The 14,440-nt window shown below is 43.9% G+C and overlaps 1 protein-coding gene across 1 annotated transcript in view; it reads right to left on the bottom strand.

The window, feature by feature from the left end:
* prr12 (proline rich 12) overlaps positions 1 to 14,440 on the bottom strand; it is a 46,365-nt gene that overhangs the window by 18,881 nt on the left and 13,044 nt on the right. The window contains exons 3-6 of the mRNA XM_062957403.1: positions 12,986 to 13,147; positions 7,956 to 11,443; positions 3,876 to 4,488; positions 1,998 to 2,317 (exon numbers count right to left, since the gene is read on the bottom strand). Of these exons, the coding sequence (XP_062813473.1) occupies positions 1,998 to 2,317; positions 3,876 to 4,488; positions 7,956 to 11,443; positions 12,986 to 13,147 (4,583 nt within the window). The remainder of the gene's footprint in view (positions 1 to 1,997; positions 2,318 to 3,875; positions 4,489 to 7,955; positions 11,444 to 12,985; positions 13,148 to 14,440) is intronic.

Genomic DNA, 14,440 nt, shown 5'->3' with positions numbered 1-14,440 from the left:
CTCGCTGTTAGAAAAGACCATAGCAAAGGAAATACAAATATGAAAAAGTGTCCTTTTCAAAACAATACTATATTTTGTCAATATTCTTGAAATTGTATCAAACTTGTACAGAAGGACTAACTCTTGTAGTCACACTGATGACTTCATTCTCCAGAAGGAGAGTTTAAGAAGATTTGTAGTTAAAATAATGCATTAATAATTTGTTCAGTAAGACTGAAATCTTCTTCTAACGGTTTTTATATTTTGGGGGAAAAACACTCCAGCTGCAAGATTAAATCATACAGTGGGGCCTTTATCCATTGGATTTTAGTTCCAAGAACCCCTACAGAATCAAAAATCCTTGGGTGTTCAAATTATTATATACTATAGCATGGGGAAAGGGGATCCCTTATATAAAATGGCAAAGTCAAGCTTTGCTTCTTTGGTTTTTTGGAATATTTCAAACAGTGGATAATGGAATCTGTGGAAGCAAAAATACATCGATGGGGAGTGCCAAATGTACACTCAAACTGTAAATAAACCCTATTGGGTTCTAGCTTGATAATTATAACCTCATGCAGATTCAAGGTTTGGTCTGAAGGCACATGAGGTAGCTGTCTTGCTTAAGTTAAGTTTATATGGGTCTGATGTGTGTTTAAATAGGAGACTGCCTGGAAAGCATAGATGCAATGTTTTATATCATGCAAGAAAGGCAGGATAGACATGTAATTTTAAAAAGGCCTTTCCCAAGTCTTCTATGGTTTTAAATTCTGAAGGATAAAACATGTTTTGGGGATAGTCCTTCCCTCTATAGGCTAGTTGTGAAATCAGAGAAATAAGCTATTTGTTTTACAATGGGAACTAAATGTAACTCATTCTGTCTGAATCAAACACCTTCTAGTCAATAATAACAGACTGCCTTTTGTGTTGCAAAATATCCCATTTGTTAGCATAGCTGGTTCATATTCTGAGGTGTCCTGTTATTTTTATGTGTTTTCTATTACTTTCTTTAAAGTTTGTATTGTCAAACTTGAAGTGTCAGGATTTTCTGATTCATGTTTTGGGATGTAAGGGGATTTTTTGGACTTTGGCAAAATTATTTTTTAGTTGATAAGGAATAACATAAATCAGGATTCGGCTAAAGCTCTAAGACAGTGGTTCTCAACCTGTGAGTCCCCAGGTGTTTTGGCCTCTAACTCCCAGAAATTCCAGCCAGTTTACCGGCTGTTAGGATTTCTGGGAGCTGAAGGCCAAAACATCTGGGGGACCCCCAGGTTGAGAACCACTGCTCTAAGACAAAAGTGAGAAGACACATTACTTGAGTCTCCTGGCATTCCTCACTATTAGCTATGTTGTCTTGGGGCACGTTTCTCATTCCTCTTCCAGAAGCATCTGATGATCCTGCATTGCTTAGAACTGGGTGAATTTGACTGGTGCTCTAGAAAGGAACTGCTGAAAGCTCCAATGTCAGACTTCAATTTTAAGTACAATTATATACTTTAGAAGCACAAATACATAACAAGCCAGAAACGTACCCAAGGGGAAAAAATAGCCAATGAAATATGAAATAATATTTAAGAGTTCTGAGGGCATTTTGAAAACTTAACTGATTTGATTTGGCATGAACTTTTCCAGCCCACTTTCTCAGATATGTGTCCTAAGTGCCTCCCCATTCATGCATCTGAGGAAGTAGGCTAGAGCCCGCAGAAGTCGTCGTCAAACAAACTGTGCAAGTTTTTCGTGCCACCAAGCTCTCCGTTATTTCTGCTGCAACAGACTATCCCAGTTAGCAACCCTACACCATCACTGTCCCTGGGATGATTTTCGAAATAGGAAAATCAGCCGTGAAAAAGGCTGAGAGTGCTTTGATTGGATGTTTCTGCGTTGCAGAGAGGTGGACTTTGGTGGCCCTTGTGGTCCCTTCCAACTCTGATTCTAAAATACTTCAAATTTCATCCTTAAAAGGTCTGTTTTCATTTATAATTTTAAATGATACACCCATAGACCTCTTTACAAACCTTGAGGGCCTGGACATCTTCAACACGTATGACAAACTCATCACGTTCTCGAAAGATTCCTTCCCCACCGCTTTCCACCTCCTCTTCGTCTGTCTCCCCACAAATGGCTGCCGTCTCCTGTTTCTTGGCAAGGTGTAGGGGTCGGGTGTCCTCAGGATCCTCAGGTTCAGGAGATGCCTGGGTTGGTGGCTCTTCTGGGACAGGTGGAGCCTCCTTGGGTGATGGAGCTGGGGAAATGGGAGGCGGGGGCAGTTCCTGCTGGGTTTCTGCCTCCAATGAGGGGGCCGGGCTGGGGGCTTTCTCTTCCACTGGTGGAACATCTGTAGGTGAAAGTGGGAGGTTTCAATCAGCAAGAGTGCCACAACGTTTAAAACAAAATCCACTATTTTCTAGACTGGATTTAAAATTTTCCCCTTCTGTTTACCATCTTATCTTTTTGGAAATAGGTATATTGCAGCATGCAACCATGTGGAGTTTGCAATGAAAGAAAACAGCTTTCTTAAACATAAACGTATTTTCAGGCTCTGGAGACTACATAGTTTAATTTTCATTTTGTTTGTTATATGTTTTTGTAAAACATTATGCTGTCAATTACAAGAAAAAACATCAAATTTAGATAAATATGGCTGAGAAGATATGGCGTATGTAAGTGAAGTCAAATATACAGCTTTAACATGTAATGACAGACCAGGAATCTTAATTTAATAACTGTAGTATATGCTAATGGATAATGACCATTCACTCCTCCCTTTGCATGAAAAAATAAACAAACCAGGAAGAGCAAATTCAACTGTATCTATCCTAGAGACTATGGTCAAGTGATAACAGTGTGATGTGGTGGTTTAAGCACTGGACTACAACTCTGAGGACAAAGGTTCAAATCCCCACTCGGTTATTGAAAGCTAAGGGGAATCTTGGGGAAGTCACATTCTCTCATTCCTAACCTACTCTTATGTGAAGCCATTTAGTCATAGTCTCCTGAAGAAACAATCTTTCACTCCAAACTATTCACGTTGACAGCCATTGTATTCATTATACTAGTTAATTTTATGAGAAAACAGATTTTGGAAGTGGTACATTTTTCTCAAAAAGGTTTTGATAATTGACAATACTCCAAAAACGTGGAGGCTGACAAACGTGGATGAGCAATCTGTGCAGAAGGAAGCAAATAATTCTTTTCACTTTTAAAATGCTTGGATCAGATTTCTCCAACTTGATGCCCTCCAGTTGTGCTGAACTACGTTACACCTAAACAGAATTCCATTAGGCTTGGATTTCTATAATTGTTGGTGTTTGGTTAATGGATCTGTTGTTAAAGTCTTTACACTGTGGTGTTAATTATCACATACAAATCATGTAATACAGTACCCTATATATTATTTGTATTAACTGCTTTATCTGTTATGCTCTTATTTGGTATGAGCTCTTGTATTCTGCACTGGTTGGATTGCCATTCCCACCATGCATCCACCCCAACAACTATGGTTGCTGGGGATAAAGAGTTGTAGTTCACCAACATCTGGAAGGCGCTAGGCTAAAGAAATCTGCTTCATGTCAATACTACTGAGAATTATCTAGAAGGATTGAACTCTAAACTGGGTCAGAAGTTGTGGTGCGCCTGGATCCAATAAAGTGAGTAGCAGGCTATTTGGAAATGACGGAAATCTCATGGTTAAAAGCAACTGTTTGATTATTAACAGTCTATGCATTCAGGATTCAAGGGTTCTTAAGGCTATACAGAGACAACAAATTTTAAGTATTGTTCAGAAATCTATGTTCAGAACCTGGAGACAAAGCTAATAAGACACCTTGTAAATGACATGAATGAAATCTAAAGAACAAGAGCCCAGGACTTGTGGAGGCTCTGCAGACACTCACCGCTAGGCTCTCCCTCCTTACGGTCAGTGGGGTCATAGAGTGCCGAGATGGCAGAAGAGATGCTCTTCTGGAGGTCCTGGTTCTTGCTCACAGAGTCCTCCTCATCAGATGAGAAGGAGGGTAGCGTCTCCAGGTTACGCTTCAGCTCCTCGTCCAGCCTCTTGCAAGGACTGGTACAACTCATAACAAGTCCAGATGGGTCTCCTTCTGTTCCATCCAATCCCCCAGACAACATTGAAGGTGCCACACCGAAGGGAGGTGGGGGCTGGGAAGAGGAAGAGGAGGACGCAGCCGATGGGGGACGTGGCGTCTTGGAGGGGCTTCCGGAAGAAGAGGCCACAGGAGCCGAGGTCCCAGGTGGCCCAACCGTGGCTGATGTAGAGGATGATGACGAAGGTAGCGTTTGTCGCTTGCCTGACTTCAGGAAGTCTAAGAAGGAGGCCATGAATCCTGATTTCATCTCAGGCTGCTTCTCTTCCACCTCCTTGATCTTCTGTTTGATCTTCTCTCGAGTCTGGCTGCTGTCCAAGCTACTCTCTTGAGGGGGTTGGTGAGATGGAGCAGGAACCTCCAGCTGAGAGCCTTCCAAGCCTTTTGGGACTGGCAGTTTGATCTGAGGAAAGAGAAGGAATTGGAGGAGGGGAGGAGTTTCAAAACGATTTCCTGCTTGGTCTCTTTCAGACACTGGCTCTGTGTCCTCTCTTTTGGGGTTTTCACTGTGCACCACCTCTCTGGACCCACCATTTCCAACCAATTCGAGAAACATGCAAACTAGGTGAGTTTGCTTGCATCTGCTTAATTACTGGATTTTCAAAATTATGGATTGAAAAAAAAACACACTTTCTGGCTTTCCACTCAGGAACTGGTGGAAAAGGAATAAAGTGAAAGAAGAGCAGGGTGACCTGATGTTAACTTAAAGGAGGAGTGAAAAAGACCAACAGAAGAACTCTAATGCTACTCATAACCAACTAAAGTACCACCTGCCAGCTCATCCCTGGTTTTTGCCTTCCTATAGGCCATAGATGGGAAATCAGCATCCCTAACTAGTATAGCAAATAGGAAGGGAAAATGGGACATTGCTGTCCAACAATTTCTGGAAAGCCCCAAGTTCCCCTATCTTGCTGCCATCATGGCCTCACTTTCCCCATTAGAAATGCAATGTCTCTTTAAAATGAAAGAAAATAAAGTTCTGCATCAGTTCTTGGGTGAAATAAGCATCATACACACAGACCTAATAATCCATAATCTCAACTCCTTCTTTTGTTAATCCCCAAACAATCAGGGAATTTATCTCTGACTCACACAGGCACTCTTTCTCTTTCTCATGCAAGCACATGCACAAACACATTCTTGGTGTCCAATATCTATAGTATTTACAAATTCTGCCATCCTAGCCTGGTACTATCATACCCTAGAAACTCAAACCCTGGAGCCATGACATTTAAAAAATGCTAATGTCAAAACCACAAATAGTAAAATTTTCACACCTTATGCAGTTCTTCTAACTGTGAAATATCAAACACTACCTGGCTCTTATAAAAATAAAAAACAAAACAACCAGATTTGAGGCATTTTAGAATAGACAAGGGTTCTGCCTTGTCTCTCTTGTTTTGTAATTTTTACATGAAACTACAGGGCAAAGTTGGACTGAAATATAATCAATATACTGGTGACATGGATAACCACATGGAAGTTTAATGACGGCAAAACAGAAGAGCTGTTGGTCATCCAGCCCTGATTGTCTTGTAAAATGCCACAAGACATGAGAGACAAGACAGAACCTTTGTCTGTCCTAAAAAGCCAAGTCCAATGATCCAGGAAAGAATACCTCCTTTTTGCTGGAGGGATTTCAGGACATACCAGCAATATGGTCATAACCAAGTGACAATCCAGGAAGTGCTGGATCCAGAAGCATCCACAAACTGCATTCTTCATTAGTAAACGGGAATGCAAGCCTACTCAAAGCAGATAGCTTTGCACTTATCCCATTCCCTGTCCAATTGTTTACAGCTTGGCCATGTTCACAGTTGCTTCTACCATTGGTTGATGAGTGTTGTTATACAGTAGAGTCTCACTTATCCAACACTCGCTTTTCCAACGTTCTGGATTATCCAACACATTTTTGTAGTCAATGTTTTCAATACATTGTGATATTTTGGTGCTAAATTCGTAAATACAGTAATTACTCCATAGCATTACTGCGTATTGAACTACTTTTTCTGTCAAATTTGTTGTATAACATGATGTAATTTGCTTAATTTGTAAAATCATAACCTAATTTGATGTTTAATGGGCTTTTCCTTAATCCCTCCTTATTATCCAACATATTCACTTATCCAACGTTCTGCCCGCCCGTTTATGTTGGATAAGTGAGACTCTACTGTAATTGAGTTTAAAGTTGTCGTTTAATATGCTTATATGTTTTATTCAACTGTATTTTTAAATTGTGTTTTATTTTATGTTCTGTTCTGGCACCCTGTGCCATGTGTAAGCCGCCCCAAGTCCCTTTGGGGAGATAGTGGTGGGATACAAGAAAAAAGTTACTATTATTATTGTTATTATTATTTTCTTTCCTGGATCACTGGACCTAGCCATTGTCACTCCAGTTACAGAGCTGGTTCACATCAAGTCAAGCCATTGGTCACAGTAATTCAACAGTGTCTACACTGACAGGTAGTGGGTCTCCAGGGTTTTAGGCAGGGATCACTTCTACCCTTATAGAATGAACATGAAACCTTCTGAATGCAAAACACAAGCTCTGCCACTGAGTTACAGACCTGTATTGGGGCTACTGTGCATCACTGACACACACTATACAGAGAGGTGCTTCTGACAACTGTTCATCAGTAGCAAAATGAAGACCTGGAGGAAAGAATGTAGGCAAATGTAGGGAGAAACAGGTTTTTAACAAGTTTTTTCCCAAAGCTTTTTCTTCCTGGAAGAATTAATTGCAGAATGTTTTTATTTAGAATTATGAATAGAACACTTTAAAAAAAGTGTTCGTGTATTTACCTCCCCAAAATTATTTCCTAAAACCATGTAAGACGAAAATCTATAAACAAGACTATCTATAGTATCAGATCATTGAAACTGTTGGTCTTGATTTCCTGTATGTCTATTTGACACTATGGATAAGTAGAAGAAATGAAACAATTTAATCTTATTATAGTGATTCCCCCCCCCCCTCCCGTTTTTATTAATTTTGCCTGTTCCTAATAAACTGGCAAAACTCAAAAGGTTCCCTACAGTTTAGGATTGTATGACTCCAGTTATAACCCTCAAAATTAAAATGTAAAAAAGTACACCGAATTTTGTAAGAAATTAACTGTACTATCAATATACCAAACTTGACAATATTATACCAAACCAAATTATACATGATACTGTTTACGTTCCTTAACTAACATAATGACCGTCAATCTGTAAAGTGTGATAATATTACAGTGTTTATTTTTTCCCCAATTTTCCCCATAAAAACTCTGGGGGAAAAAGGTCTCCCTTACATGACTTAAAAATTTCTGAAAATTGTACATCTCCCACAGCCCAATATAGTTTTTAAAAATAAAGTAGTTCCTTTTTGCATTGATACATGAATCAATACACACAACTTAGAGAAAATACTTTTTCAGGCTAATTCCCAGAATCTCACCAACGATACTAGCTTGTGGATTCTGGGATTAGTCCAGTGTGGTAACTCTTCTAAGCACTGAGATGGAGGCCTTAGCCCAGCGGCAGAACATAAGTGTGACACACAGCAGAAGGTTCCAGCATCCTCAGTTTAAAAAAAAAAGAAACTCATAGCAACAAGTGATGGGAACAACACAAGCCTGTGACCCTGCCATGTCATTGCCTATCAAGAGAAAACAATACTGGACTATAGACTATCTATTTGATCTGATTAAAAGCAGCTTCCTCAGTTCCCAAACCAGGTTGTCAGACAAACCCATAAGCTTTGTATTCCATCACTCACTCCTGTTTTCTTCTATTACTTGCCCCTTATGGAGAATTCCCTCTCTTATCGTTAAGCCCTACTGCTTAACAGAAAAAAAGAAACGCAGACTCCTCACCCTCCTGGCTTACCTTGAGTGGTTTGAGTGACTCCAAGCCTCCTCCTGGCTCCACCCCCTCCTCCCCAGCTTTCTTGCCCCTCCCTCTCCCCCGGCCTCGGGGTTTCTTGGTGCCGTCGTGAGCCACGCCGTGGGGTGGTTCAGTCAGGGGCCTGATGCGGGGCCTGCCACGGGGTCGGGGTGGGCCTTCTCGCTTGGGCTTAGTGGGCTTGCGGCCCCGTCGTTTGGGCCCCTCCATGAGGCCGCTGTTAGGCGGGCAGAAGTCTATGTCCCCCATGGGGCTGAGGCTTGTCCGGTTGGTGCGGCAGCTGGAAATGAGGTCGGGCAGCAAGTCAGGCAGGCGGCGGCTGTTGAGGCGGATATCAGCCGGGACATCCTCCTTGTCCTCGTCATCTTCGAACTCATACTCCTGGGCATAATTCTTTTTGGGTGGCTGGAACGGTGGCTCCCGTTTCTTGAGTAAGTGAAAGGATGACGTCTTCAGCAGCTTCTTGGGTTTGGAGGAACAAAATATTGGTGATGTCAAGCCTGACTTAGATTCCGAAACAGGAGGTGTCCCGTGTTGGCCAGACTGGATTAGCCCCAACTGTTCCGTGTTGACTGTTGATGGCAACTCGTGTTTGACAGACACAGAATCTAATCCCAAGTGCTGCCCATCCCCACTTTCAGAATGGCAATAGCTCTGATAGCTTTGTCCTCCTTGCATCATGTCATAGCCCCCTCCTTTCATCCCCTCGCCCCTCTCCATGCCTTGTGTGCCATCATCTGGCTTAGGGAATTCATCCCCAGCACAGGGAGGAGGCCCAAACATGTCCTCCATGCCTGGGAAGAAGCTTCGGTCTTCATCTTGTAACAAGGAGTCTGGGAAGCAAATGGAGGTCAAGGGAACAAAACGCTGTTTGGCTCCCTGCGGGCTAGAACTCTCAAACTGATCTTTGCCCTCAAGTTGTCCTTGAGGAACTTGCTGTGAGGAGTCCGGGTCCAAAGTGGCATCGGGAAGAAGATGCTGCTGATTTTGAACTGCCCCACTTTGCCCCAGGTGGGATTCCAAGCTCAATTCTGGCTCCAAGAAATCCTGGATCTCTTGTGATTGGGACAGATTGCCTTGTGGCATCACCTCCATGCCCTCAGACTGCATCCTCTCTGACTGGAGCTGACCCTGGAGCTGCGGAGACTGTTGTGGCTCAAGGAGCTGGGCCTCCATGCTCTGGGAACGCACATGTGCCTGGTGCAGGTGGGCTTCCAATGCCTGCATCTGAAGTTGCGGAGAGGGGGCTTCTGCCTGGTGCATGCGCTGAGGCTCCATCATGTGGACATCCAGGGGAGTCCGAACTTTCCCACGTGAGTGCAGCTGGCTCTGGGTGTGTGTCAGAACTGACTGGAGCAGCTGGGACTGCTGTTGTTGCTGTTGCTGCTGTGAAAGGGAAAGAGAGGGCAAGTCAGGAGGGGAGTCCAACATCAATGAGGCACCCTGCTGCCCAGGCATGAGTCCATGTGGCTCCATGGGGTGAGGCTGTGAGGCATGCTCAGGAGTCTTCTGCAAATAGGAGTGGGCTTGCGAAATCTCCTTGCCACCTGTGTCCATGTGGCCTCCCTGGAGGTGCTGTTCCACTGACTTCTTGATCTCTTGGCCGTAAGAGTCCATGGAACCAGCTTGATGACTGTAATGGACCACAGAGGTGGCCAAAGACTCTGGTGTCGAGCGTGTGTGTGGATACTCCTTGGCCCTCTCGCCTTTCTTCTTGTCTTTTAGGCTCTGCAGAGACATCTCAAGGCCCTGGTTGTCCAGATTAGAGTTGGTCCGGATGACGCTCTGCAAATGATAACGCTCCTCTGTCTTACTCAGCTCGTAACTCATCCCTTTCCCAGACCTCTCTTCACACTCCACCATCCCTTCCGTGGGCACCCTAGGTGGACTCTGTGACTGCAGTAGGTGTTGGATCAAGAACTCCTCATCGTCTGTCCGCTCAGATGAGAGCAGGTCTGAGTCAGTCTTGGATTTACCATAAGACGGTGTTCTCTCCAACCCTCCTTGGGAACTCTGATAGCTCTGGGTGTGAGCTGACTGCATGAAGGAAGGAGAAAGCACAGAAGTGAGATACTTCTGAGACTGCCCAGGCGATGCCACACTCTGCGGTCGGTTAGCAGTGGGCGACTGGAGAGGCCGAATGATCTGTGAAGGACTCGAGTCTGGAAGGTTCTGGCTATGTGAATAGCCAATGGACTGGCTATGGCCTGGCATTGCCGGTGAGTGGCCAGTGCTGTAGCTTAACGATGGGCTGGCTGTGGGCATCCCTTGCGAATGCGCTGGTACATAACTCGGTGTCTGACTGACAGAGACATGGGGCTCAGCCTGGACACTGTACCCAACAGATGACAAGCCTTGCAGTTGCTCAGGCGAGTAAGTCTGATTCTGACAGGTCTGCAGCCCTTGCCCACCCTGACCAGCCTGACCCTGTTGCGCCTGACCAGTAGTTGAATAACTCTGAGCTTTGCTTACGCTTGTGAGATCTTGGGCCTGGTTACTGCTGAAACCTTGTGATGCCTGGCTAACCGAAGAGAGATTCTGTGGCTGGCTGACAGAGTAACTCTGTGTTTGGCTCATGGAAAGCAGGCTCTGGGGCTGTCCGGGTGAATAGGCCTGGGACTGGCTTGCAATGACAGAGCTAGGCTTGGGGGTGGATGAACTGTAGTTGCTTTGGCACTTGGGTGTGGCGGTGGAACGGGGTGGTTGGCGGGAGGCAGAATAGCTCTTGGATTTCGAAGAGGAGGCTGTGCCAGAGTACCCAGGGGACTGGATAATGGGACGGTAACTTTGGGAGGGCTCTTGTCGTGAGGCCTGTGGGGTCTTCTGCTGTTGGGAACCTTCACTGCTGGCAGGGGACTGTTCACCCAGGGGGCTGCAGGAAAGACTGGAACGGTGGGGCATCTGCTGATAGCTGCCCCCACAGCTCAGGTAGTGCTGGAGGGAATGGGCAGCAGGGAGTTGCGGCTGGGCACTGGAGGGTCTCTGGTAATGTTTGATCACACTGTCCTGCCGGGGGATGGCCCGCTCAATGGAGGACGCAGGCGAGCTGGAAAAGACAGACGTGTTGTAAAGTTGGGATGTCTGGTCGGATGGCCCCAGCGAGGATGAAAGAAGGTTGAACTGGGAAGGGAGGTGACGGGAAGCCGACTCTTGAGCGCTGCGATAAGCCGAGCTCTGGGAGGGCAAGCCTGTACCCAGCACTGCACTGCCCAGCCGGTCAAAGCTGAGAGATGAAGGGACACTCGACTGCGAGGACTTGATGTGAAGCAAAGGATCGTGAGGAGACAAGAGACCATTGGAGGTTGGGCTGAAGGTAGCATCTTGCAATGTGAGTGAGGAAGTGACTGGGAAGCTGCGCCCACTGAAGGAGGCCGGGTGCTGGTAAGCAGAGAGCGCTGAGGATGAAGGGAAGGTGCCGGAGCCTGGGAGCGCCCCTGAGATGAAGAGCTCAGCAGGCGCCGGAGTGTGCATGGCTGCAAAAAGAAAAAGAGGTTCAAGTTACAGGCTCCCGGACAAAAATAACAGAATTTATGGATTGTCTACAAAAGAGACGTCAAGCATGTTCACAAAAAGAAGTAAATGAGGAGATGGCAGGCACACACAAAATGGTACCAGGACACATTTTCTGAAAACAATTCACAAAAGTCACTCCCCCCTCCCTGCTGCTTACATATCGAGGGAAAATGATAGTCATGTAGGTGGGGAGAATATGGAACCATTCACATAAATATCCCATTATTCCTTACAATAATAATAACAACAACAACTTTCTTTTTATATCCCGCCACCATCTCCCCGAAGGGATTCAGGGTGGCTTACATGGGGACCAAGCCCAACATACAACTAAAGTTACAGAGCAGTTAAAAACATAAGAACAAATAATAACATAAACAATCTGATTAAAACAATTAAAAACAGCAAAGTATAAAAACATCATAAAAGTATATCAAAACCAAACTCAGCAACCAGTCATCGGGGATATGATAGGCATGATCAAATAGAGAGGGTAGGGCAAGGACTTGTGCAAGATGCAAATTATAGGGTCGGGGTTGGGGGTAAAGTACTGAGAAAACCTTAACAGTAAATTAGGGCTGGGCATTCATAATCAGGGATTAACCATCATTCAATAGGCTAGAATGGTTAGAGCTGATGTGAGTTGTACTTGAGTGGCATCTGAAGGATCACCTATTTCTCATTTATGCCTCATTTCAATTACATACAAAAAGTCTCAGGTTCTACCTCCAAAATCTCAAGTTTAAAATACTGTAGTAGGAAAGACATCTTAATAAAGATAACCAAATACCCTGTTTCCCCGAAAATAAGACATCCCCAAAAAATAAGACCTAGTAGAAGTTTTGCCGAATTGCTAAATATAAGGCCTCCCCCAAAAGTAAGACCTAGCGAAGTTTTTGTTTGGAAGCATGCCCAGCGCCTGCCAAACAGAACACCAGAGCATGCAGAATTGGTAAATGTACATACCAGTTGTACATGGAAATAATGGTAGTAACAAGAAATTCTTGATAGGATTCACAGTTTGTCTGGTTATGCTGGTTTGTGATGACAACTACTGTACAGTATATAATAAATGTTCATTTTTTAGTTCAACAATAAATGTGAATTCTTCTTCATGGAAAAATAAGACATCCCCTGAAAATAAGACCTAGCACATCTTTGGGAGCAAAAATTAATATAAGACACTGTCTTATTTTCGGGGAAACACGGTAGTAGAAAAGACCCTCCATCAGGGATGGGGAACTTGCAGTCTTCCAGAAGCTCTTGGGAGTGCAATTCCCACCAGTTCTAGTCAACACAGGTGAAGGATGATGGAAGTCATAGCCAAACAACATCTGGTGGGCAATCTCTCCACCCCTAAGAGGTGCTGCTAGTTCAAGAAGAGAATACCAAACTATACTGACCAATGGGATGGTATAAGGCAGTCCAACAGAAGTCTAAGCTACATCAGTGCATCAACGTCTCCTGGGATGCTGGGAGAGGGTCCAAAATGCTTCACTTACCTGTTTGCCAGGATGGGGTGCGGAACTGGGAGAGTAGGGAAGAGGCGGAAGGGCCTGGTTGTGGTGCTCGTGACTCCAGCGCCGAGATGAGGTTCATGACCGAGGCGTCTGGTGTGGCACTGCTGGCATGATGGAGCCCTGTCTCGAACAGGCCAGAAAGACCTAAAGGAGAAAGGAGTGCTTGTTTGTATTTTAAGAGAGAGACAGAGAAAGGAGATAAAGAGCTGAAAGTCAGTGAGAAAGCAAAGACAGACAGATACATTGACAGGGGGCAAGAAGAGGATTACAGTCTTAGTGAACAAGCAAGAGAATCTCCAAAGAGTCAGCCGTATGGGGGTGTCAGGGTGACCTTAAAGAATAGGGCGGTATACAAAGAAAAACTACGTTTTTGTTTGTTACGTTTTGTTTAAGAAGAGGGAGAACTAGGTAAACTCCTCGCAGATATGAAGGTGGGCAATGAAAAAGTGATTATCAGAAAGGTGACAGTCAGTAAAAAAAGACAGAAGAATTTTGCAAAACTGGTAGCAAAGAATGGCCAGGGGTAAAAAAACAAACAAAAAAAAACACCTGGCTATAGTAGAGATCAAAGAACTGAGGGACAAATAGCATCACCTCTGTATTAAACTTCTTTTTGGCACAGGGCATGATCTTTTTTCAACCAATATTAGCCAATGGGGAAGAGAGAAGTGGTCTATGTGTCATCAAGTTGGCTTCAAGTTATGGTGACTGCATGAATAAGAGGCCTCCACAAGCACTAGTCACCAACTCAGCTCAGGTCTTAAAAAGCTAGGACAATTTGTAATGAGGCTTTCATCCTTTCTCTACTGCCTTCTATCATACTGACATTATTGTCTTTTCCAATGAGTCATGTCATCTTATGATATGCCCAAAGCACAATAGCCTCTGTTTAACCATTTTGGTTTCTAGGGAGAGTTCAGGCTTGATTTGTCTTAGATTTATTTATTTATTTTTCTGGTGGCTCATGGTATCCTCAGAACCATATTTCAGATGACTCATTTTTTTTTCCTGTCAGCTTTCACATCCATACAAAGAAATCAGAAATACTAAAGCCTAAATCAGTTGTTCTCAACCTGGGGTTCCCAGAGGTTTTTGGCCTTCAACTCCCAGAAATCCTAACAGCTGGTAAACTGGCTGGGATTTCTGGAAGTTGTAGGCCAAAAACATCTGGGGACCCCAGGTTGAAAACCACTGGCCTAAATGATTTTTAGTTTGGTATCAAATTATATAGGTTGAGCATCCCTTATTTGAAATGCTTGGGACCAAAAGTGTTTTGCATTTCAGATTTTTTTGGATGGTGAAATATTTGCATATACATGAGAAATTTTGGGGACGGGAACTAAATTTAAAAACGAAATTCAATTATGTTTCATATAGACCTTAAACATATAGCCTGAAGCTAATTTTATACACAATATTCTTTATTATTTTGTATGT

This window comes from Anolis carolinensis, chromosome 6 (assembly GCF_035594765.1).
Source record: "Anolis carolinensis isolate JA03-04 chromosome 6, rAnoCar3.1.pri, whole genome shotgun sequence".
Taxonomy (NCBI): domain Eukaryota; kingdom Metazoa; phylum Chordata; class Lepidosauria; order Squamata; family Dactyloidae; genus Anolis; species Anolis carolinensis.
The sequence above is the reverse complement of the archived record's forward strand: the minus strand, read 5'-3'. Positions and strand labels throughout refer to the sequence as shown.